This window comes from Hippocampus comes, unplaced genomic scaffold, assembly GCF_001891065.2.
Source record: "Hippocampus comes isolate QL1 unplaced genomic scaffold, H_comes_QL1_v1.1 scaffold314, whole genome shotgun sequence".
In the NCBI taxonomy this organism is placed as follows: Eukaryota; Metazoa; Chordata; class Actinopteri; order Syngnathiformes; family Syngnathidae; genus Hippocampus; species Hippocampus comes.
Window position 1 is genome coordinate 575331 of NW_017805152.1, and position 23292 is coordinate 598622.

Below are 23292 nucleotides of genomic sequence, written 5' to 3' on the forward strand. Positions count from 1 at the left end.
AGAGAGAGAGAGAGAGAGAGGGAGCTCATTAAAAAGAACTCTTTAAAGGGAAGAGCAGCCTTGTTCAGACAATTTAGCGCGTGTGGGGAAAAAAAAAAAGCGAGGATACCTGTCGAACTATGCGATCGCTAATCTCTTCCATATTATCTCTCAACAAGAAAGCGTGTGTAGATCATTCATATCACACCAAATAAAAAGTCGATATTTTCGTTGAAATAAATATCCCCAAAAAGAAAAAGAACAAAAAGAAGAGGAAACCGATTATGACACTGAAAATGCCAATTAGTTACTCCTTTGGAAATAGAGCCATTTCTTTTCCTATACAGTATACTGCCTGTTAGCAGATTGATTTGTATGAATCATTCAAGCGCACACAATACAGTAGATTACAAAGTGTGTGTGTGTGTGTGTGTGCGTGTGCGTGTGCGTGTGTATGAAAAGGTTTGTGGTTATTTATGAATACTTCAGTACTCCCACTCTCCCACAAGTTAAAAATGTAAGAGCGCATTTTACATCATCTAGGCCAAGATCCACAAAAGCCAGTTCGTCTTTTCGGAATTTACTGTGATAATGAAAAAAAAAAAAAAGTCACTTGCTAATGAAAACGCCTGACAAATTGGTTTTTAAGTATTATTAATTCCAGAATTATGCATGTCTTTTGAGATCCCCCGCTGTAATATTGCAAATACGCTCGCCGCATGCGTCAAGGCATCTCCATATTCGGTTTCCCAGTCCCATTAGAAAACAAAACATTTATAAGTCATGCAATTTATGTATAATGCTCAACAATGAGGGGATTTTTCTGAACGTGATCCAGGCAGCAAGCCTGTTTTTCCTTTTACACACAAACTCTTGTGCAAAAAATGTCGATTCAACACAACACATCTGTTTAGCCCAAGACGAAACTTTTCATTCATAATGTTGAAAATAATCATGACGAAGCCCGATGTTTTTGAGTGTTATTTCCAGCGTGGAATTTTTCACTCTGAAAAATGAATCCGGAATATGAGATGTGCTTAGGCGTTGTTTGTCTGTGCATGTCCTCGTTTTTTGTCAGAATTCAGCCGATCGGTCTGGTGGAGCGGATCCAGGCCATCGCCCAGAACATGTCGGACATGGCAGGGAGGGTCGAGCAGATTCTGCAGCGCAGCATCGCGAGCAAAAAAGGTGACATTGAAACCAGAGCTTCCTCACACAAACACGCACGCGCACGTACACACGGCCGCACACACCTGTCCTGCTCTCTCGCACCTCGGGAATGTCAACTAAAGCGGTCGCCCTTCAGATGAATCCCAGCCGTCCATTTCAAATCCTTGCAATTTGGAAAACACTTTCCTGCCCGCACGCGCGAGTCAAACTGTCAAAGTCTGACTGTTCTTGAATGCACAATTTATGAGTAACTTGCACTTGCCGGTTGAGCTCACAAAACATGGCAGGCATTCTTCACGACACATTGCCCATTCAAAGAGCGAAACCTTCATTTGTGTCATAACTTGAAGCACTCAGGTGATTCCGCGCGCCACAACACGTTCTCCAGTGCGCTCGCGTTAGAACACTCGAAGCAGGATATTTAAATCATGATGATGAATGATCTTTGAGGCTGAAGCCATGCGGCTCTGTCGGCGTTGTCATGAGCTGTCACTTTCGATTCCTGCGTCGGGTACGAAGCAAAAATCACATTTTAATTCACGCTGCTCTTTGTGACAACAATCCAGCAGGCCGTCTCGTTAATGTGTCATAACGTCTGATAACATTGAAATGAGCTTGATCCAAGTGCAGCGTTACAGAAAGTTTCTTTTTTTAAGTCATGCTGCTATCATGCTAATAAGACCTCGTGACTGATGAGGTGCTGTATGGTGGAGAAGCTGCAAGCGCTCCCCTAATTGGGCTCACTAGTGTCGGGGATGTGAGGAGAAGGACGGATGGAGACGGGAAGGAGGTGCAGAGAAATAAAGACAGAGTGAATTAATTGAGAAAGGGGCTGGGGAGAGGGGGGGCATTGCAAAGGTGGCTAAGGGATAATAAAACCTGACATGGTCATTAAGCCACATGAGCCATGTTAGGCCAATAACTTGCATGAGCTTGGTAGCTACTTACAGTATATGCCCTAATTTGTCTTTGTTGACAAAGAAGCGGTAATCCGTGCACCGGACAAAATATTAGGGGCAAAACGGAGCCTTTTTCAAAAAACTTGAATTGACACAAAGCAGTGTTTTCAGGAACATTGAACAGCATGAATTGTCATCGCGCTGAATAGTATCAAGAGAAATTCACCATGCAACTACAGTACTGAAAAATATAAAACACTCCTTTGAGTAGAAGTCACGTAAAAACATTTTCTTTGTTGTTATTATATTCCGTGTACACCCACGAGTCCAAACATGACCTTCCGCTTAATGCTGCATCTGTGGAATATGAATGAAGCAGTTTTTATCCATCCCAAGGGGGCGGCCATTTTGCCACTTGCTGTCGACTGAAAACGATATCACAGTGCCTCAGCGGGAACGACCGTCATGGCTCACCTGTTTTCGAGGTTTGGTCGTGTGATGTTTGCGAGATGAGCTGTGATTGGTCGTTACCCGAACCCTGAGCAACCGTGATGTTATTTTCGGTCGACAACAAATGGCAAAATGGCCGCCACCTGCGATGGATCAACATGGGTGAATTTTACTGCCGAATTCATATTCTACAAACACAATATGAATCAGGACGCCGTGTTTAGAATAGTGGAGCAACGTGGAACATATTGTTAAGAACATTCATCCAGTTGGTCGCTCGCTAGTCGGTGAAACTTAATAGAGGGAGCAGTCTACAGCTTCATTCCCTGCTTCTTGTCATACAAGCGCAAGGCAGAACTCAAATACATATGATACCCGTCAAAGAAAATCCAAACCTCACTGCTGGGAATGGCGCAAAATGACCGTACAGAACTGGCCATTGCTAAATAGATAAAGAAAACGTCCGCTCGGTCATCCATATGACTACAGATGTTTGACTAGCATGACACCGAAACACTTTGTAAGGCTGAAGAAAATGTGTTTCTGCTTTGAATGTGAGTCCCCTTACTTGACTGGCATTGGCATTAACTTGTGTAGGATATTCTTTTGTCCCCTTTCTTCTGTTCCCACATTCCTTTCAGAAAACGTGTCACAGAAAGCCAAAGGAAAAAGCAAAACACACTCTTAAATCTTTTGACGCTGGCTGAAATGAGGTCGAGAGAGATGTGCTTTTGTGTGCCTACAAGCTCTGATAACCGCCGACTTTTCTTGTCTCCAGTTAGGGAAGGAACATTGGGACAGTGTGACATTCCAAAAGACCCTCATTATCCAGACTGCCCCGGCAAGATGGATGTAAGTCTGCCTTGAGTGTGGATTGCAAAACTATTTTGCACACAGAAAAACACATTTTTTTGTCCGTCTCTGTGCAGCAGAGATTTTTTGTAATACGAACTGAGACAAACACTCCTCGTGGAGTTCTGGGTCGTCAAGATTGGTACATTTCAAGTGGCCGAAGGTACCATATAGCCTTTGGCTGGAGCTGTGTGTGTGTGTGTGTGTGTGTGTGTGTGTGTGTGTGTGTGTGTGTGTGTGTGTGTGTGTGTGTGTGTGTGTGTGTGTGTTCTAGTGGATGCGCGCCCGTTGGACCTCTGACCCGTGCTATGCATTTTATGGAGTCGACGGCTCGGACTGCTCCTTTCTCATCTACCTGAGTGAAGTGGAGTGGTTCTGCCCCCCACTGGCCTGGAGGAACCAGACTGCTACGCCCACTTTGAAGCCCCCACCCAGAAAACAAGTATGAAAGAAAGCACCGAAGTACAGGGATAGAATGTATCCCTCCCCCCGCAGAGATCTTAGTCTTGGAAAGCAGAAGCGATTGGGTACAGCGCTGCCAGTTTGAGAGCTGTCGGGAGCAAATATTTCAAAATGACAAGCAAAATGAAGTGGAGCAGAATATTAAACAGCAAGCGACTCCCCAACCTTTGGACGTTTGCGTCCGTGCGTTGTTTCTGCTACTTGCTTTCAACTTATTGAGGTCAAGCTAAGCTTCTATCGCTCCCTAAATCAATCCATAGCTTTGTTTTATGATCAATAACATCCTGACAAGCTGAATATGCAGCGCGCCATCTTTCCGGAGCGTACTGGCTGTCATTCCCTGGTGTCTTTACCCCGCTTGTTTCATTTCATCTCCATTCTTACCAGTCGCAAATGATGCATTCAAGTGCAATGATTGCTAAAGGTCCAGTTTAGCGTCACCTCTCGCATGAACGTTTGTCCCCCAGAGTATTTTGTGGCCTCCGCAATGAATTCTGATGTGTAGTCATTTTCTGCAGCCCTCACTGTTGCCATACTGTATTTTCTGGCTGAACTTACTTAGATGCATCCCTCGGGTACTCTGCATGTGGATGTGCTGTACACAAGTTGACCTCCATACAGTCGAGGGACAAAACGAATCTATACGCTAGTTCCTTGTGACCATTTCCAATAAAATGGCCAGCAACTACGATGTATAATCCAGAATAGAAAAAAAAACCCCATGAACATATAATCGAGTATACCACACATTTGTCATTAGCAGCACTTAGGACATTGCTTTTTAACTTGAGCTCAATGGAATGCGCTGGTGTACCTAATGATTTGGCTCGTGACTTGTCGTTACTCAGTCTGAGTGAGCCATAACGACCTCACAGCATGGAAGCTTGCAACATGCAAATTCTTATTGGAAGAACGCTCGAACGTAAGAACTGAAACAAACCGGCTAAACAATCCTCATGAGATGAATACAATCAGAAGTATCCTTTTTTTTTTTTTTTTTTATGGCCCACTCCGCCGCAAAATTGCATCATGTGTCCATAGAATGGGCGAGCCAGGAATGTGCATATGAACCAGTTGGGTTCGGTACCTCTCACAAGGTGAAGAACCATTGATAGAATGGGCGAGTCAGGAATGTGCATATGAACCTGTTGGGTTCGGTACCTCTCACAAGGTGAAGAACCATTGTGCTAGTCGTTGCAGCATTTCCACCGAGGGGGGAGCAACGGATAATATGCGCAGACTATTTATGAGGATGAGCCTGTAATACATCAGACATAGCTCTAAATAGACACAACTGTCGCTCTGTGCCTCATATAGTCTTAAAATTCCCCATTGTCTTCAGTCAAGCCGTTCAATTGGAATTGAAAGCAAACGATATGAATTTCAATGCGGGATTTTACAAGCCGTACAAGCCATAATGCCTGATGCTTCCCGTTTGATGGTAATGGCTTACAATTAGCTTGAAGAAATGAAATATGGGCGCCGGGGGACAAAACAAAACAACAAAAAACACCAAAAACAAATCAGCTTCATCACTAACAATGGCTGATGTCCTCCAGGCTGTTTTCCGGTTTGACACAGGCGCTCTGCTGGAGCAGGTGGGCACCGGGAAGGAGTCTCTGAACTTCATGAAGAGACGCATACAAAGGCTGGCAGCGCAATGGGCCTCTGCGGCTCGGCGGCTGGATGACAAGCTGCGCAGCCACCGCAGGGACGAGAAGCGGGTGAGCGCCGAGGATTTGCAAAACAGAAATATGAAGCTGCACACAAGCGGGTCCATGAGCAGATGACGAGAGACTGAAAGCGAATCATTTTGGTTTCAGTGACGTGTCTTAATACTGTTGAAACAAACACTCAGACAGTTATGAGTTGTTTGATAATCCTCCGATGCATGAAGTGTGTGAACACATCAGTTCCTTCTCCACGCCTCGCCCAGACAGAAAAATCCTAAAATCCCGGGAAAAAGAATCCCGGAGAAATCCAACCGTGTCACTCGCGGCAACAAATACTTTCTGTCGTGCGCTTGGGTTTCCTTTCCTGGGCTCACTCTCGACCGTTCCTCTGAATACAGATTCTCGTCCACGTGGGATTTCTGACAGAGGAGTCCGGCGATGTGTTCAGCCCAAAGGTGCTGAAAGGGGGTCCGCTGGGTGAGATGGTGCAGTGGGCCGACATCCTCACGGCTCTCTATGTGCTCGGACATGACCTCAAGATCTCTGTTTCTGTCAAGGAGCTCCACGGGTATGTACTGACCCCCCAACCCCGCCCACCTCTCCGCTCCCGTTTATGTTAATGAAGGAACATTTGGGGAACTATTTCTTTGCGCATATGCTTAAGTTTTTAGCCCACTGTGCTGAATACAAATGGAGAGTGGTAAAAATTCACGGTCATGGTCAGAAGCTGAAAGAAGCAATATTATCGGGACACGATCTACGGGAAGTATCGTGACCACATTTGTTTTGCTTTAGCATCTGTTACTGTTACTGCACTTCTGGAACAGACTTGAGAAAGATGATGGCGTCCGTTTCTCAATTGGCGAGATGATGATGCGGGGGTTTTGCTCACAGTCCGAAACCTTCTTCCCGGCAATGTTAGATGGCATTGTTGGGGTCTTTCCCCCTCAAAGTTGCAAACATGCAGTTGTCCTAAAATATATTGCATGAGGACTGACTAAACGTTCCGCGCTCCCAAACTGGAAATGACCTCATCTTATGTTTTCGTTTTATAATTTAAATTGACATTTTTGCCTATAGGGTGGCACCCTAGCGCCCCTACTGACCAGCCCTCACTGCCTTAGAGTCTGAAAAATCTGTGCTGCTTTTTCAACGCTGTTGGAGAATAATTAGAGCGAGCTGTTTATTAAACGATTGGTGACAGTGTGGAGCATTTTTTTTTTTTGTTTACTCAAAGAAAATGTTTCATTATCGACTCGCTGTTCTCTGAAAGCAATCAAGAGCCCAATCACGACGCTGTTTCTCACCTATTTTTTCTTTTTCTTTCAATCACTTTTGATCCCCACATGCGCCCCATGCCAGTATCCATAATTCCTACTTCCTGCAAAGAGCATTTTGGCCCGAAGGCTCGACAGCATGACTGCAGTTTATGCACCTCCTCCATGCTGCAGCTCACTGACTCCAGAGTGATAACCGGCTTGTTGCTTGTCATGGGGCGCACACACACACACACACACACACACACACACACACACACACACACACACACACACGCGCGCACGCTAACACTTTTTCTCAGCAGACGGGCTTTTCATGGGTTTCGACTTCAAATCTAAGACTTGATCGATTGTCACACTCGCGAGGTGCAATCGCAGGAGTTCACACAACCGACAGGTCCGTGATCTTTCAGAATTTCTCCACCTTCGGGAAAACGCCTGTGTGCAATATTTGATTTTCTGTGGGCGGTGAGAAAGCCAGCGCAAGACAGGCTGATGATAATGTGTGCTTGTTAGTGAGCAGAGTATCCACTGCTGTAGAGAAGAGGGAATGCTATTAATGAGTTTGGCCTGCCCTTTGAGCTTAAATATCAGGCTGGGAGGAAAAGGTGCTTTGAGAAGGGCAGAGATGGGAGATGGGCGAGGTGGGAAATATGCCGCAGTGGGAATGCTTCAGCTGGCCGCGCTGTTATTTACCTCACTAATTGATGTCACGATGTATTGATTCATGGCAGGGTAACTTCCCACTTTGGGATCCCCATCGCAACGGTGAAGAGAATGGCATAAGTTAACGTGCACACAAACGCTTGATTCACATGTTTGAATTAAACTTCAAAATGATTTTCTTCTTCTAAATTAAGATTCACAGAACTTTAAAGTGACTCACATACAATATGATTGTATGTGACAAGTAGCTGAAGTTAAAAAAAAAAAGTCCTATTTTATTGGTCTCGGCACCCTGTTGTCTTGCTTTACAGTAGCTGTGTTTTCAGATAGAAATGTGTGTGTGCGCATCATCAATCACTCTCAGAATAACGACAACATAACAAAAAAAGAATGCAACCTGAATCTAAAAAAAAACTGAATGGCGTGTCGTATTTGGATGTCATCTGCTTGTTGATTGAGGATGGAGAACAGAGGGGTGTTGGCGTGATTCTAGGGGGTGGACATTTCTATCAACACTCTTTTGACCCTAATGGTGAAACCAACTTATTGATGAGTTGTTTGATTAATTATTCATCATATTTCTGTACGGTCCTAACTGTATATAGTACCACGGTACTTGTTTTTTTTTTTTTTACTCTGACAAATGACTCCCGTGGAAGAGTTCATTAAAACAACACAGCTGCATTATTGATGCCTGATGCCACATGGCATGATAAATTTTGGAAGTGGGCCACTTGAACCGTGCAGCCGGAAAGGAATTGCCAAAGAAACATATGGCGTGGTTAGGGTTGTTAAATCGTAACTGCTTATGTCCCGTGTCCTGTGCAGACGCTGCGTTAGAGACACGCAGCGGATAGCTTGTTAGTAAATATACATTTATAGATGCAGGCAGCGTAGCATTCCTCCGGAGCTGAAATTGGACTCTATTCATCAGGAAATAAAATGTGCAGCCTGGGGGAAAATATAATGGGAGGGCTGAATGTGAAGCCAAGTAGATTTATCAACCTCTTTGGGATGCAGTGTCAGTTTATATGTCAGAGGTGGGGAACTCGAGTCTTATGAATCGGACTTGCGTCGACTCGAGTCGCTGATTTTATAACTTCTGACTTGCTTGGCTAAAACTTATGAAAGACTTGATTTTGACTTGAACGTCATGACTTGTCAAGTCATTCTGTGTTTGTTTTAATTTTGTGTGCCTTTTGTTGTACTTTTTTAGCCCACAGTAGGCTAGGCCATTTGACGAGGGCTGGAGCCTGCCTCACTGTCTCGTCGGAAGCGTCTAAAATGAATCCATTTGGATTATTTTTTTGGATCAAATCAGAAAAAAAGACATAAACAACATGCAAGGTTTGCAACTTGATTATAAACTGCACATCACCTACCGAGTTTACCATCACCTGTCAGACGCAGATCTGATAGTTGTGTGAACTGTGAAGCTAGCGAGCTAGCTAGGTTAGCTAAAAAAGTGATCGCGATTTAAGCTTGGCTATGTATACAGACTCCACCATTTCCAGTTGCTTTTCTCCTTGTGAGCGGCCACCATATTGAATGTGGCAGGACCCCGTGAACTGACTAAACTTTTTTTTGTCAAAGTAACTTTTTTTGTCAACATTTTTTGTAAAGTTTGAACCAAGTAATGACTTGCTTTAAATTTGGTGACAATTCGACTTGTTTCACTTCATTTTTTGAGACTTGCTTGTGACTTGCGGGTTATGTGAATTACTCCCACCTTTGGTATATAAACCATACATCGCCCTCGAATTAATGGCATTTCTAAATTGATTTGCCCAGTCATAAGTGACATTTGTAAATCTGTTTCGCATGACTGTTACTCAGTAGTATGTGTACATATCTGTCCTTATTGCAATTCCTTATTTTTACTCACCCACTTGCAATTAAATTGACTTATCGTTATACGGGTTGTGCTCCCACTGACTCCCTCGGGCTCAGAACTATTTGCATCTCCTCCTCTTGGCTTTCCCTCTCATGCTTTGAGAAGAGGCTGTTGATGGCGTGATGCAGCTCATATATTAAGAGTTCTTGATGTGTACAGTTTTTTAGGCTGATAGCGAAATAACACAGAGCGAACAAACGGTGTGGGTGATACATTTAGACAACTACGTGGTTACATCACATACCAATTGTTTATCCCTTATATCCAAATATTCATGATGATGATAAGGGCAAATAAAATGAACTGACTGGAGTCAGTCGTGGTTGACTCGGCTTCCGTGCGGGAGTGTTGGTCCGTCTCTCTCTGTACCGGGTGATTGATTGGCGACCCGTCCATACGGCACTCCACCTTTCGCCCGATGTCAGCAGGGCGAGGTGCCAGCTCCCCGCAACTCTGAAGAGGAGAAGGCGTCTACGAAATAGATGGATGGAGGTGCATACTGCTTTGCCTTGAGTGCACTCTTTCAGAAAGCATTATCTCGGTTGTTGATTTGGGCATCGAGTCGTAGGGGGAGGGGGAGCGGGTGCTTGCAAATACGCAGCAGCAGCCTCTCAGGAACAGAGTGGTGATGAGATCACTGCTGTTTGGTCACGGTGGACTGGTTGCACAGCGACTGAAGGTGTGTGTGTGTGTGTGTGTGTGTGTGTGTGTGTGTGCGTGTGCGTGTGTGTGTGTGTGTGTGTGTGTGTGTGTGTGTGGAGGCATTTAGCAGAGATGGCTGTTACATCTGCAAGGATGGCTAATTAATCGGCCTCACCGCGAGTGAGACGCGGTGGGTGAGAGGATGAGGCCGTTGTATGCGGACATCAAGTAGACATCCGGACATTTGATGTGACGTTATCATCCCGAGATAATCCGAAGACACTATTAGGCATCTGCGTGAATGCGTTCGGCGAGACTCCCTCCCACCTCAGTGCACAGGAGACGCGCCACGCTCTCTCACTCCAATGTTCTAATCTCTTCTTTCTCTTCCTTTCTGTCGTTGACACCGGCTTCACCTCTCGCTTTTGATACAGCCTTCTTTTCGGTCTTGCGCTTCCGCATATGCACCGTGCGCGCCAGTGCTGCTTTGCATTTTTTGCCCGTGGCTTTTGAATGATGATTCTGCGGGCTCCTGGAAGGCATCGGGAGTAGCCGCTCCTTTCTCAAGTGTGTTAATAGTGTGCTACTGTCATAGTAACGAAGGATTTATTTTTGGAAATATCAGTCTGTCAAATGCATGGGTAATCAGTCGGCTTGCCGGCTCGGGCCGGAGACAATGAGGTGTCAGATAGGAAGCTGCAATAAAGAATGATCCTCGTTATAGTGGCGGTCTCGGGTTGGTGCCACTGCCATACGTATGTGCTCACCTTGCGGCCTTTTGATTCATTTACCTCCGTTTCAATGCTTTATAATGGAAACCGAAAGCCTCAGCAATGTGAGCCTCTCGACAGAACCCTTGCGTGAAAAGTAATGCGAGTGATTTTTTTATTTTTTTTTTCTGACCGAAATATGCCCTTACCCTGTAAATAGATGGCAAATTCCAATTTTTTATTTTCGCTTTTTCTACAACATAAAGTCAATCACAATTTGGTTCAAAAAGGATTTGACCTCGAGTCTGTCAAGCCATGACTTATCCTGTTGTATGACTGTAAATGTGGTTCATTGTAGCATTTAACTACGTGTCACTATATGTAGGTGGCATTGATAGACGTTAGCAAAGTTGTTCAATATATGAAGATAGTCTTTAATTTCGGTGTCATGGAATATTATAAAACAGCATATACATTATACAATCGTGAAGACTTAACAACGGTGCATTCTTATGAAAACAAACATTGGTGAACGAGTTATTCTTCTTTAAAAGAAATGGCACACGTATTAGAAATGAGTTTGATTCTATCAATGAGACCCGACCTTTAAATCCACCTCGATGCCATTGTTAAACAACTTTCACACGTCACCCTTAATTGATGACATTTTCTACGGGAGAAAATGAGGTGCTCTGTGCGGTGCTGCTCCGCGGGCCTCGAAAAAGATGGGAAAATGAAAATATGGCGAGAATACAAATGAGTTGCTGACTTGGCACTGCGGTTACCTCACCCCACCTCCTCCCTAAAATGTGATTTCTCCGCCAAATGATTGAATAGTGACGTATATCGTGTTTCTCTAACCTTAACCGAGCACATTTGCAGTCACCTAAAAGAACCATTCATCCTTATATTGTACACTCACGAGTTCTGTTGTTTTCATGTCCATTTTTTCCGAGCGTTCATCTCAACACAGTAAACCAGAATTATGCAAATGCATGAAACAGATTTCCACCAATCTCGGAAGATTAATCGTGTGCAGTGGTCAAAAAGCATATCATTCTTTTTTTTTTTGAGGAACGAGATAAAGGTGCATATTCAAAAATGTAATTCCATCATTTGAGTCCCGAGGAAATCAAAGGTCTGCCTGTCATTTTTCTCGGGGCAAATAGACGTGAGCGTGCGTCATGCGCGTGCACACCTTCAAAGTCTTCGGTGCACTTTAATCCTTTGACTATCACTTCCGAGCACATTTACATATATCCAATTACACCTCTCGCGGCATCGGCGGATCTCTTCGGAGCAATGTCACGTAACACTTCACTCTTACTTGGCGCTGATACGACATGAGCCTTTACATTCATGCCCTTCACCTACGAGCAGCAAGAAGACACGTCGGGATGATTTCAGGAGGCCGTCGCTGAAGTCACTGGCTCAAATTGATCTTGTGTTTAGATTTGAAAGGCTGATAGCTAAAAGGAAGTCGTCGTAGCGCACACCGAAGTGAGCAACTGCTGCTGATGTGAATGGCGCTTTCCAAGCATAAGTGCCGAAATCCATTTGTGTTTACCTTTTGATTGATGAAACAGCAGCTTGACGCACGCGCCACCAGGCGACACATTCCCGCTCATTAAGCCATTTCGCGTCGACAACCAGCCGCCACCATGTTGCGCCGCTCATTGTGTTCAATGTCCAAAACTATTGATTGATTGCCCTGCTGAGTGTATTTGATACGAGGCAAAATGTGCAACGGGGCAATAGCTGCGTGACAGTATGTGGATTTATAAGCGCCAACATATCCCAATTTTACGAATAGTTTCTGAATGTTCAGTCTTTTTTTTCTCAGAACGACCATTATTATTGTCAATTTCTCTGCTCTCACTCAGTTTCTCATTCAACCGATGTGCTTTTTTTGTTGTTTTTTTTTGTTTCCTTTGCTCAGAAAATCATTTTGAATGACGCAGAATGTTATTTGGGTCAATTAACATTTCGACTCATCCAGCTTTGTGCGCTTTAAATGAAGCGCATGGCGCAGTGGGCATGTGTCTGATTAAATACTCTTCACATTTTATAAATTATACACAACTCAACTAGGTCACGGACAAATTCAGGTGATACATCTACGTCGTCACTATTTTATAATTAATACAGCATGCATTGTGTATGTACTTGCAAAGGAGTTTTTCTCTTCCTGCCACCATCTTTGAACAAACTTTTTCTTTGCTCTATAATAGACTGCACAACAATTACGTTCTTTGGGCCGATGTGGGTTTTCTTATGCCGATATTCTGATATTCGGCAGATGACACTTGTAGCAGCATACTGCAGACTTTTGGCTTCTTTGTGTCTTAAAAATCGATAAGTTCTTTTTGGGTTTTTTTCTCAGTACACAGAGCGGCATCCAAAAAATAAATCAGTGAAAACTCAAAAAAGTAAAATATTTCTTTTCAACAGTTTAGTTACACTCAGTATTCTCAGTCATATGCATTGAAATAAGATCAGAAGAATCGATAGGTTCTTTTTTTTTTCTCAGTACACAGAACGGCATCAAAAAGATAAATCAGTGAAAACTCAAAAAAGTAAACTATTTCTTTTCAACAGTTTAGTTACAGTCAGTATTCTCAGTCATATGCATTGAAATAAGATCAAAGGCCTAAAATAAGGCACAGAGTGACATTTTATAAGCATAAGTAAAGAGAGAAATTCTGAAAAGGCAGACCCTCATTTTTTTATGCCTTCGAGGAAAGCGACTGACCACAATGTGGCATTGAATTTGGCCTTGGACGTTCTTTCTGCAATGCACCTGCCAGCAAAGCACCGTCGCACTCCTGAAGACATTTTACATGATGCGACAAGCACCATGAAGGCATTGTGACAAACACATTCAGCAGAAATAATGCTTGAAAGCCGTCAACCCCGTGTTCTGTCAAAGATGTGTTGTTAGTGTTGCACGGGTAATGTGTGTGTGTGTGTGTGTGTGTGTGTGTGTGTGTGTGTACGTAGTGTATGTGAGAAAGCGATCCAAAACAAGCTGTGTGGACAAATTGGCTGACTCCCCTATTGTGAGACCTGCTTGCTGTGTTTGTATGCTCGAATGGCCTCACCATCATCTTTCTCAGAGCACTGGCAGGCTTCACAAGGCAATTGGGCTCTTTTTTTTTTCTTTTTTCTTAGTGTTTCAACACTCGCTGAGTCTGTATCTGTATATCGACCAAAAACGAATGCCTACTCGCTTACACCTTGACCGAGATCAGTGTTGAGCATCTGCATCAAAACATACATCTGAAGGTTTTTTTAACCGGATGGATGTACGATCTAAATAAGCTACATTAATGCTTCTTTTATGGATGTCCAGCACCTGTGGGTGCAACTGACAGTCAATGTAGAGTCTCTGTGTATCTCATTATATTACAAATATGGTTATGTAAATTTAAGTTAGAAGCCACTCTCCTTAAAAAAAATGGAGTAATTGAGGTACTGTAAATGTCTTCATATGTAGGCAAGGAGAGCCACAATCTCCGATGCACTTTATTGAACCGGATCAACTGTCCAACACGCAAATGTAAAATGAGACCACTCTCAAGGAGCTGCTGTACGCTGCCAACTCACGTTGAGAAACTGACGCGCAGGTGAACAGACCCTATCTCCTGACCACATTCACTTAGGCCACGCCCTTCAAAGGCACACATCCAACACATGGATAATTCACTTCATATACAATATATATATATATATATATACTGTATATGCAAAATAGGTTATTTACTTACATTTGCTTCAGTTATGTTTCATGTTTTTATAGAACCGGTTTCAGTGGGGAAAATTGATCGCAAAATGAGTTTAGCTTGTAAGGCAAGGTACCACTGTCGTTCCACGCAGCATGTTCATTATGGCAGAAAACATTTTCCCCAGTACTGTGGACTGATATCATGTATGCAGGTTTTTGGGGGTCCCCCCAGGGAGAGGAAGCTGCCCTCTGACTGGCGCTCTGCCCTTTGACCTCATCTACACAGACTACCACGGCCTGCAGCAGATGAAGCAGCACATGGGGCTGTCACTCAAGAAGCACAAGTTTGTCCTTTGCACTTCCTACCTGTGTCGTTGACTAAGATTGAAAATATTCCGTGACTTGACGTGACCACTTGAGCTGGACCGTGGGACTCTCGTGACCGGTTTCTTGCTCCAATTGAAATTGAGCCAGATACTGCTCATAAATGAAGTCCACGTGACTTTGATGGCTTGCCAGATGGAATTGTGTTCCTGATAAGCGACATGTGCTCAGATAGACACCGCCCAGTGCAAAGAATAAGGGGTGGGGTTGTGCTCCCCCCCCCCTTGTTCTGCCGCCTCTGTGCAAAAGTGCTGTGTTGGACGTGTGAATTAATCAAATTGAATAAAGAAGTCTTGAATGACTTGAAATACTGTAAATACTAAAAATTATAAACGGAATACACTGTACCATTGGAGAAGTAATTCAACGATACTTTCCGTAGGCTGCTACATTTTAAAATCTTCAAAAACGAGGACCGGCGGCAGCTTAGGTTGATAAACACTCCTCAGCAGAGAGAAGTGAGATACTATTTCTTAATTGCGACTGTATGTTACTTTCCCTCTCGAGGCCCGACGCCGATTTACGGATGCGGCCAGTGCGCTGATAAATCTTCTCAAATTGGATTACATCAATTGATTTTAGGATTCCCCGTGTGATCATTTTGCGTTTATTGCTGAGCTAACGGGCTGTTTTGGCCCATTTAAAATGAAACGCACAGGTGCAACCATAATTAGATTTCAGGACGCTTCAAAATTGGGGCTTTTAAGGATCGGATACTGTAACTGAAAATGTCTTATGTCAACATTTATTTAGGTGGATTTTTTTTTTGCGTGACAAGTCAAAAGCCACTCCAGTCACTCGGGCCCATTTCAGTCCTGGCTTGTGGTTTTCAGAAGAAAAAAAAAACATTTACATGAGAATTAATCCAATCCAATAAAAACACAGCAAATGACAATAAAAACAGTAATTTAGAAACCACAGTGGGGAGCATATCAGCACAAACCGGGATGCACACACGAATCAAAAGATTGAAGTGTTTCCTGTTTTGAGCTGTCAGCTGTCAGGAAAAAGAAAAAAAGATACGCGTGACTGTATTTATTTTTAGTCATCCAATTCATCAAGGTGAACGCATCTGAAAGCAAGCAAGTTATTGTTCCTTATTATAGCTCCTCTTCATTTTTTTTTTTCCCCCCCCCCAGGTGCCACATCCGTGTGATTGACACTTTTGGCACAGAGCCGGCATACAACCACGAGGAATACGCCACTCTGCATGGCTACAGAACCAACTGGGGCTACTGGAACCTTAACAGCCAACAGTACATGACCATGTTCCGTACGTGGACATTTTGGTTTATGCGAACCGGTATAGGCGTGATATGGATAACGAACACTCATCCACAAATGCTTCAAGCTCTGTAAAAAAATTGGCACAGCTGCAGTGTGCCTGCGTTGTGAGTTGTCGGACTGCTACGAGCTGAGCTGGAGGGCACAGAGCCGTGAGCGCCCTCAGAACGGCTGCTTCTGCGCATAATGCGTCAAGCCGACAACTGAACCGACACGCTCCCACTTGCTCAGGCACACACACACGATCACGCCGAGTGGGGGACACGTTTGACAAAATCTGCAATCCGGACGGGACTGAGTACAACAATCAATCGTCGGTGAATTGACCGTGAAGTGTCCATACAGGGATGCAAACAAGGGTTGCGCCAAGAGCGCTGCACCACTTGAGCCGGGGTGGTGGGGACAATGCCTTGCTCAAGGGCACCACGAGATGTACCCAGCAAGCAGGCTAGTTTCTCTCCAACAACTGGTTGCACTTTTTTTTTCCAAATCGTACCTCTTATGGGACTCAATTTGATGTCCTCCGATTCCGAAGTCAAAGTCCTTCCATACTGAGCTACTGCCATGCCCCCAAAATTACAAGTTACATCATTCAGGAATTAGACCCAGGTCTGCCATATTGCAGGCGAGAATTCTGTGACTGACCCAGCGATGCCTGTATATGATATAAAAAGGTAATGAGCGTAAAAAAAAAACCAAAAACAGATGGGTGGACAGATTCTCTTCATTGGAGGCAAATGGAGGCAACCAAAATGTATTTGACATTATTCTTGATAACTTTTTAGGTGGAAATATTGTCTTAGATTGATTGTCCTTTGGAAGTGTCGCTTATGAAATGTCTCGAGATCTTATATGATGTAACGCGTCATTTTGTCGTCCGGCAGCTCACACGCCAGACAACTCTTTTATGGGGTTTGTGGCGGAGGAGCTGAATGAGACGGCGAGACTGAACATCCAAAAAAGCAAAGTGAACAACATGGCTGTCGTCTACGGCAAAGAGGTCAGCATGTGGAAGGTAAATAATCACACACGGAAAGCCCGTGCACTCATTTGCAGTTCATTCAAGTCAATTGGATTCATAAACGAAAGGGAGCGTAGTTTGAAATGTGTCTGCCGTAGGCGCAGCTGAACTAAATAAGCAAGTTGACAAAAAGGGCGACGCGGGAAACAGATTTGACCCCGGAACGTCTTGACTGTGAGGCAGGCAAAACGACAGCGTGCTGCCTATGTGACTATAAATACACTACGAAAAAGTTATGTTACATCCAGCAAGCAAGTATTTTCTGCCAGGAAGGTGACTTGAAAGTCCAAAGTTGTAAGAACGTTTTATTTATTTCTTTTGGGGTCACGAAGAAATCTTTTGTTTTTTTTCTTGGAAAGTTCCCAACACTGTAAGTTTGAAGTTTGCCATCTTCTCTCCAATTGTGTTCCTACAATCGTCTTTGTTCAGTCACAGTTCTTTTTTTTTCTCTCTACAGTTTGAAAGTTAGAAGGGAATTTGTCTTGCTACTCACTTTTGTATTTTTTTTCTTCCTACTTGCATCGTGACCGCTGACTCTCCTAGCTTCACGTAAGTAAACTATCTTATCATCACCTCTCTGAATTCATGTCTGAAACAGATTCCCTCCAAGATAGAACTAGTTATTAATTTCCTGTACAATCTACAAAAAAAAAAACCCAAACAATATTTTCAATCATTTCTAGATGAGAGTTGTAAAAGTTTTGCGTGACCATCTTTTTATTTGATACTTTTTTTGTTGGGTAGTGTGCCGGGAGAGTTCTCCTTTGCGTGACCATCTTTTTATTTGATACTTTTTGTGACTTTTTTTGTTGGGTAGTGTGCCGGGAGAGTTCTCCAATGTAAAATGGATGCCGTAGCTCACTAAAGACCGGGAAACGCCGCTTTCAGAAAATGTGTGTTCTCCCCCTTGTATTTTGTCGGAGACATTTGAAATGACAAGTGGGGAGTTCCATTCAGATGACTTTTATAAATGATGTAGAACTTCAAGACGCGGCTGGAGTAAATCATTCATAACGTCACCGAGAATCAGGTTTCAAATTTAACTCAGAATGCATTTCAGTCATCCCTGTCCAGATAATTGTAATTCGACAATGATGTCCGTCGTTTGAACTTCAATTTGACTCACACAATCTGGCACCATTTTATTTATGAGAATGCAGATTTTTTTTTTTTTCATCAATCTGATGACCATCAATTAAAAAAATGCGGTATTGAACATCCGATGTTCAACATCAGAGTTTGTGAGCCAGCCCCACTAACATATTGAAAAATAGTGACCTCAAAAATGGATGAATTGACAAATAACACTCCAAACCGTCGGAGGAGTTAGGGCTGTTGTCGCTGTTCAAGGTGGACCGAGTTAGTTAGTTTCTCGTGTCATTTTTCCGCGGTCCCAATACTTTTGTCGGGATTGTGTAATAACCGCAGTCGATGAAATTCAGGCTATTGTATCACTTCTAGCAGTGTTTTGAGGAAATGTCATATCCCTTGAAAGGGTAAGGAGACATTCTTGTCCATCCTGCATCGCCACATGGAGATCCACGGGACGGTGTACTACGAAACGCAGCGTCCCCCGGAGGTTCCTGCCTTTGTGAAGAACCACGGCCTTCTCCCTCAGCAGGAACTCCAGCAGCTCCTTCGGAAGGCTAAGGTGAAGCTTTGAAATGAAAATGACAAGAATACATTTTTTATGGCTTGCGGACTCATTTTTTTCTTCTCTCCCCCGCCCTCTCCACCTTTCATTTCCCCTTAAAAGCTGTTCATTGGATTTGGCTTCCCGTATGAGGGGCCGGCTCCTTTAGAAGCCATCGCCAATGGCTGCATCTTTCTGCAGCCCAGGTTTAGCCCTCCTCACAGTTCTCTCAATCATGAGTTCTTCAGAGGGAAACCCACCTCCAGGGAGGTGTGTACACCTTTTTATTATACCGCGGAACCCAAGTGTAGTCTGACTGGTGTTTTTAACACATTCTTCAGTGCGGAATCCAAAACTGATCTTCCATGACGAGTTTTTGAGCCGTAGGATCCCCGTTTTCTTAAAAATACAAAGTATGCTCATACTGACCCCTTGGGAGCTGCGCACACCTCTCACCTCTCTGTCTCATTAGTGACTGCACAATCAAGTTACCACGTCGCTGTAGATAAGTCTAGTCGTAATAAGATGGCATGTCTTATGACTGTAAAACAGTGGAATTTTGATTATCTGGTTAACTGTGGAGAAGGAAGTTGACATGCTCGGAAAAAAATGACTGCAATTTTGTAATCAGCATTTTTTGAATTTTTTTATTTATTTTTTTAATCAGCGTAGAAATCTTACTCTGATTTTTTTTTTTTTTTTTTTAATTGGTTCCACAGTGTGCCTGGTTCTGCACAGAAGATGACTGCAATTTTGTAATCAGCATTTTTAGAATTTTTTATTTATTTTTTAATCAGCATAGAAATCTTACTCAGATTTTTTTTTCAAATTGGTTCCACAGTGTGCCTGGTTCTGCACAGAAGAGGTTTAGGCAATTTTTTAACGAGTAGCACCTAAAGGCAATATATTTGATGTAACCTGTTTCAGGTGTCCTCTCAGCATCCCTATGCAGAGCAGTACATCGGCAGGCCACACGTCATTATTTAGGCAATGTTTTAACGAGCAGCACCTAAAGGCAATATATTTGACGTACCTGTTTCAGGTGTCCTCTCAGCATCCTTATGCAGAGCAGTACATCGGCAGGCCACACGTCATTACCGTCGACTTCAATAACTCCGAAGAGTTTGATGCAGCCATCCGTGACATCATGAAGATCAACGTACGTTTAAAACACCACCCCTACTCATCAAACACATCTGTGGCCCTCATGTATTAGCTTCGATAGTAGAAATTGCACTTACCGTATTTTCCGCACTATAAGGCGTATAAGGAGTATAAGGCGCACCCTCGATGAATGGCCTATTTTAAAACTGTTTTCATATATAGGGCGCACCGCATTATAAGGCGCATAGAACGAATAGAAGCTACGGTAGTGGCTGCAGTTGCATTATGCATCCACTAGATGGAGCTACGCTAAAGGGAATACAATACAATACAGCTTTGTTTATGTAGCGCTTTCACAACCTTTTTTTCGCTTTTGAGAGAATTGAATGCTTTTAGCTGTGCCTTATAGTGCGGAAAATACAGTACGTTATATTTGACAATTATGTTGTAGAGTTAGTTATATTATATAGTGTTGCACTCATTGGACTTGTGTGCGGGCAGCGTGGGATCAGTTCCCACTCAAGCATCGATCGGTGTTCTCGTGATGAATTTCAATCTGCGTGTCATCAAAAGCCAGATGGTGATTGACAGGCTCTGACAGCGACACTCATCACCGCCCCTGAAGAACCCGGGACCCCGTCACGTTAATCTTTTTGTGACATATTGATTAAGTCGTCCCTAAAATACCGAAATCAATTTTCAAAGTTGTCCCCACTGTGATGTATTAGGTCATTGATTTAAATGCGAAGCGCACGGAACGTTATACGCCTTTCACAATTACGCTAATGAACATGTCAGCGTTGATGAACTACCGTGCTCAGTGACAGTAATTACGTTGGCTTAGTTCTGTAGACAAACAACACTCGCTGGACCCGCTGGTCATTCAACCGTGCTTCACGTCTGTGTTTGCAGGTGGAGCCTTTTTTGCCATACGAGTACACCTGTGAGGGAATGCTGGAAAGAGTTCATGCCTACATTCAGAACCAGGTGGGTCGCAACATGCCCACTCGTGTAAAGGAGAACAAAGGAACCAAAGTCACCGTCCGCAACAGTCGAGAAGCAAACGTGAATTGAAGTCATGCTCTTGTGTATCTGGATTGTGGGCAAAAAAAATAGGTGTACCTAATACGTTGACCTCACAAGGATGTATACGGATACCTTATATGGATGGATGGAAGATATATGAAGATGGATACAATTATTTTCCTGGGCATTTGCATGCAAAGACTATTTCATCATCTCAATGAACATGCCATTAAGGTTGGTCGTTTCGATAAAAAATGTCTGCCTCTTTTTGTTTGAAGGACGGTAGAGCAGGAGACCGAAGGAGATTGGAAGACTCGTTATTGCCTGTGGGCGCCGGAGGCACTTTAATAAACGGCTCTGGGGGCCAGAGGGACATGTCAGAAAAATGTTATTACCTGAGTCTTATGAATAGCTTGAGCTGGAGGGAGGGAATCTAATCCGAGCTCTCACAGGAGCGTAATTCAGCTTTCAATTCTCATTTGTTGTCGGGTGGAATAACGACATTCATATTATGGCTCGGAAGTTTGACAAGCACTTGTCAGATCTGTCCAGCAGCTTTCGCGTTGTCATGGTGGTTTTATGATTTCTCGGTTGTCCAGATGTTCGTCTGAATCTGCCATTTATCACCACTCTGTGTTAGTGCTGTAATCCAGAGAATGGCTAATCAGAGTCATTTCATCTGCACCTGCAGGATTTTTGCTCTCCCGAGGCTCGCTTTCCTCCGGTAAATGCTTCGAGGATATGGCAGGGCAGCCCACTCGCTCCTTTCATGCTCCTGCCCAACTCGAGCGTCCTAACTTGGGCCTCCAACATCACCTCCCACGCATCCTGGCCCCCGCTCGGGGCCCTGCAGCTCTTGGCTTCGCTGCAGGGCGAGTCATGTGTGAAAGCCTGCCAGGACGCCGGCTTAATCTGCGAACCTGCCTTGTATCGTTTCATCAACATCAAGGAGGCCTTTAATGCGTAAGATATCCTTCTCTTGACTGTCCTGAAGAATGTTGCAGCATGATCGCAATCATCAACGTAAACGTAGCCGCCTTTCCACCAAGCAGTATAGTAAGTAAATGCACGACAGCATAAAATGATACCACATGGGTAGAATCGTTCTGGATTTTTTTTCTTTAATTGAAGTTATTTATTTTATTTTTTTGCCATACCATATTGCCATATTCTTCTGAGCAGGAAGACAAAAGCCGAAGGATATATTGTTGTTTTTGTCTGTACGAGACAAAAAAGAAGAAAGAAAAGGATCAAAAGCCCGACTGTAACAAGCAAGTGAGGTTTCTCCGACGACAACTCAAAACACAGCAATACTGTATATTTATTTAGCTGCACCCTTTGCGGCGTATGACTTCCATCAATTGCGCTCCAAAAAGTGCGTTCGATGGATGGATGGATGGAATTTCAAATTTGTTATGTCCCACGGGGTCATAACCCCCTGTCGAAAGAGGTTTATTTTAACAGCGATACTGATGAGCCATTTTTACATGGCCTGAACGTGGGCCGTGTTGTCACCAAAAAAAAAAATAAAAATCTATTACAGTATTCTTGCTCGGCGCATCATCAGATTGAAGAAAAAAAAAACCCACCAAAACTGTATTCTTACCAAGTACATTGTGTCCTCCACCTTTGTCTCCAAGGCTGGACTTCCAATGTGCGGGGCTGGAGTCAGAGATGAATCACCTCTTTCCCGCCTTCTCAGCAGAACATGCAGAATGTGGCCTGCAGCAGGACCCGCTGCTGTTCAGCTGCGCCGGTGCCAGCATCAAATACCAGCGCCTTTGTCCCTGTAGAGACTATCGAGATGGCCAGGTGGCCCTCTGCAGGGACTGCTTGTGACCGGAGTCGCCCGCTCCCGTGAGACCAGGAGATCCTCTCTGACTCGGTAGCTTGTGGTCAATTATTTTGACAGGAGCCATTTGGCTGTCCGAGTAGGTTAAAAAAAAAAAAAAAAACTCAGGGACTTGCATGATTGTACAAGTACTTTATATCTGGTGGGCTTTGAGTCTAAAGTTGTACGTGTGTGCTTTGGGACCATATGAAAGGAATTGATCATTGAAGACGCCTCATACTGGCTCTGTAAGCTTAAAAACGAATTCCCATGCAATGGAAAAGGTACATCAATCTGTGTGTCTTGATATTGTCGGAATCCTTTCAGTGATCATCGTGTATATTTGTATCCGATGGACTCAAAGCCATTCACACCATGTCAAGATGTACTATTTTCCATGTCTGGTATTTGTACATAATTGTTTAATAAATACGGAAAACAAGTCTAATTTGTGATCTTAAAGATATAAAAAAAAAACCATCTGCCTATGGATCGGATCAAACCGTAGAGCAGTTCAACTCACTTCACAATAAGCAGCGCTTTGGCCCGTTTTCAATACTGAAAGAAAAAGGAGGCTTTGAGCTGTTTAAGGTAACACCGTGTTGAAGTTT

The 23292-nt window shown here is 43.6% G+C and overlaps 1 protein-coding gene across 1 annotated transcript; it reads left to right on the forward strand.

Moving 5' to 3' along the window:
• Nucleotides 1-687: 687 nt before the first annotated feature.
• On the forward strand, nt 688-23129 carry LOC109514891 (alpha-1,6-mannosylglycoprotein 6-beta-N-acetylglucosaminyltransferase B-like). The gene is made up of 15 exons (XM_019868323.1): nt 688-1167; nt 3277-3350; nt 3625-3792; nt 5372-5536; nt 5884-6053; nt 14611-14742; nt 15922-16055; nt 16951-17081; nt 17631-17636; nt 18583-18738; nt 18844-18990; nt 19763-19879; nt 20737-20811; nt 21542-21813; nt 22491-23129. The coding sequence occupies exons 1-15, from the start codon at nt 993-995 to the stop codon at nt 22687-22689; spliced, it is 2121 nt and encodes a 706-aa protein (XP_019723882.1). The 5' UTR covers nt 688-992; the 3' UTR covers nt 22690-23129.
• Nucleotides 23130-23292: the final 163 nt, after the last annotated feature.

What these genes read in the sequence shown, in the direction of transcription:
- LOC109514891 (XM_019868323.1), top strand. Translation starts at nt 993, where the DNA reads ATGAATCCGGAATATGAGATGTGCTTAGGCGTTGTTTGTCTGTGCATG. An exon ending in AGCCCCCACCCAGAAAACAA is followed by an intron (nt 3,793 to 5,371) that starts GTATGAAAGAAA and finishes GATGTCCTCCAG; the next exon opens with GCTGTTTTCCGGTTTGACAC. An exon ending in GGAAACCCACCTCCAGGGAG is followed by an intron (nt 18,991 to 19,762) that starts GTGTGTACACCT and finishes TACCTGTTTCAG; the next exon opens with GTGTCCTCTCAGCATCCTTA.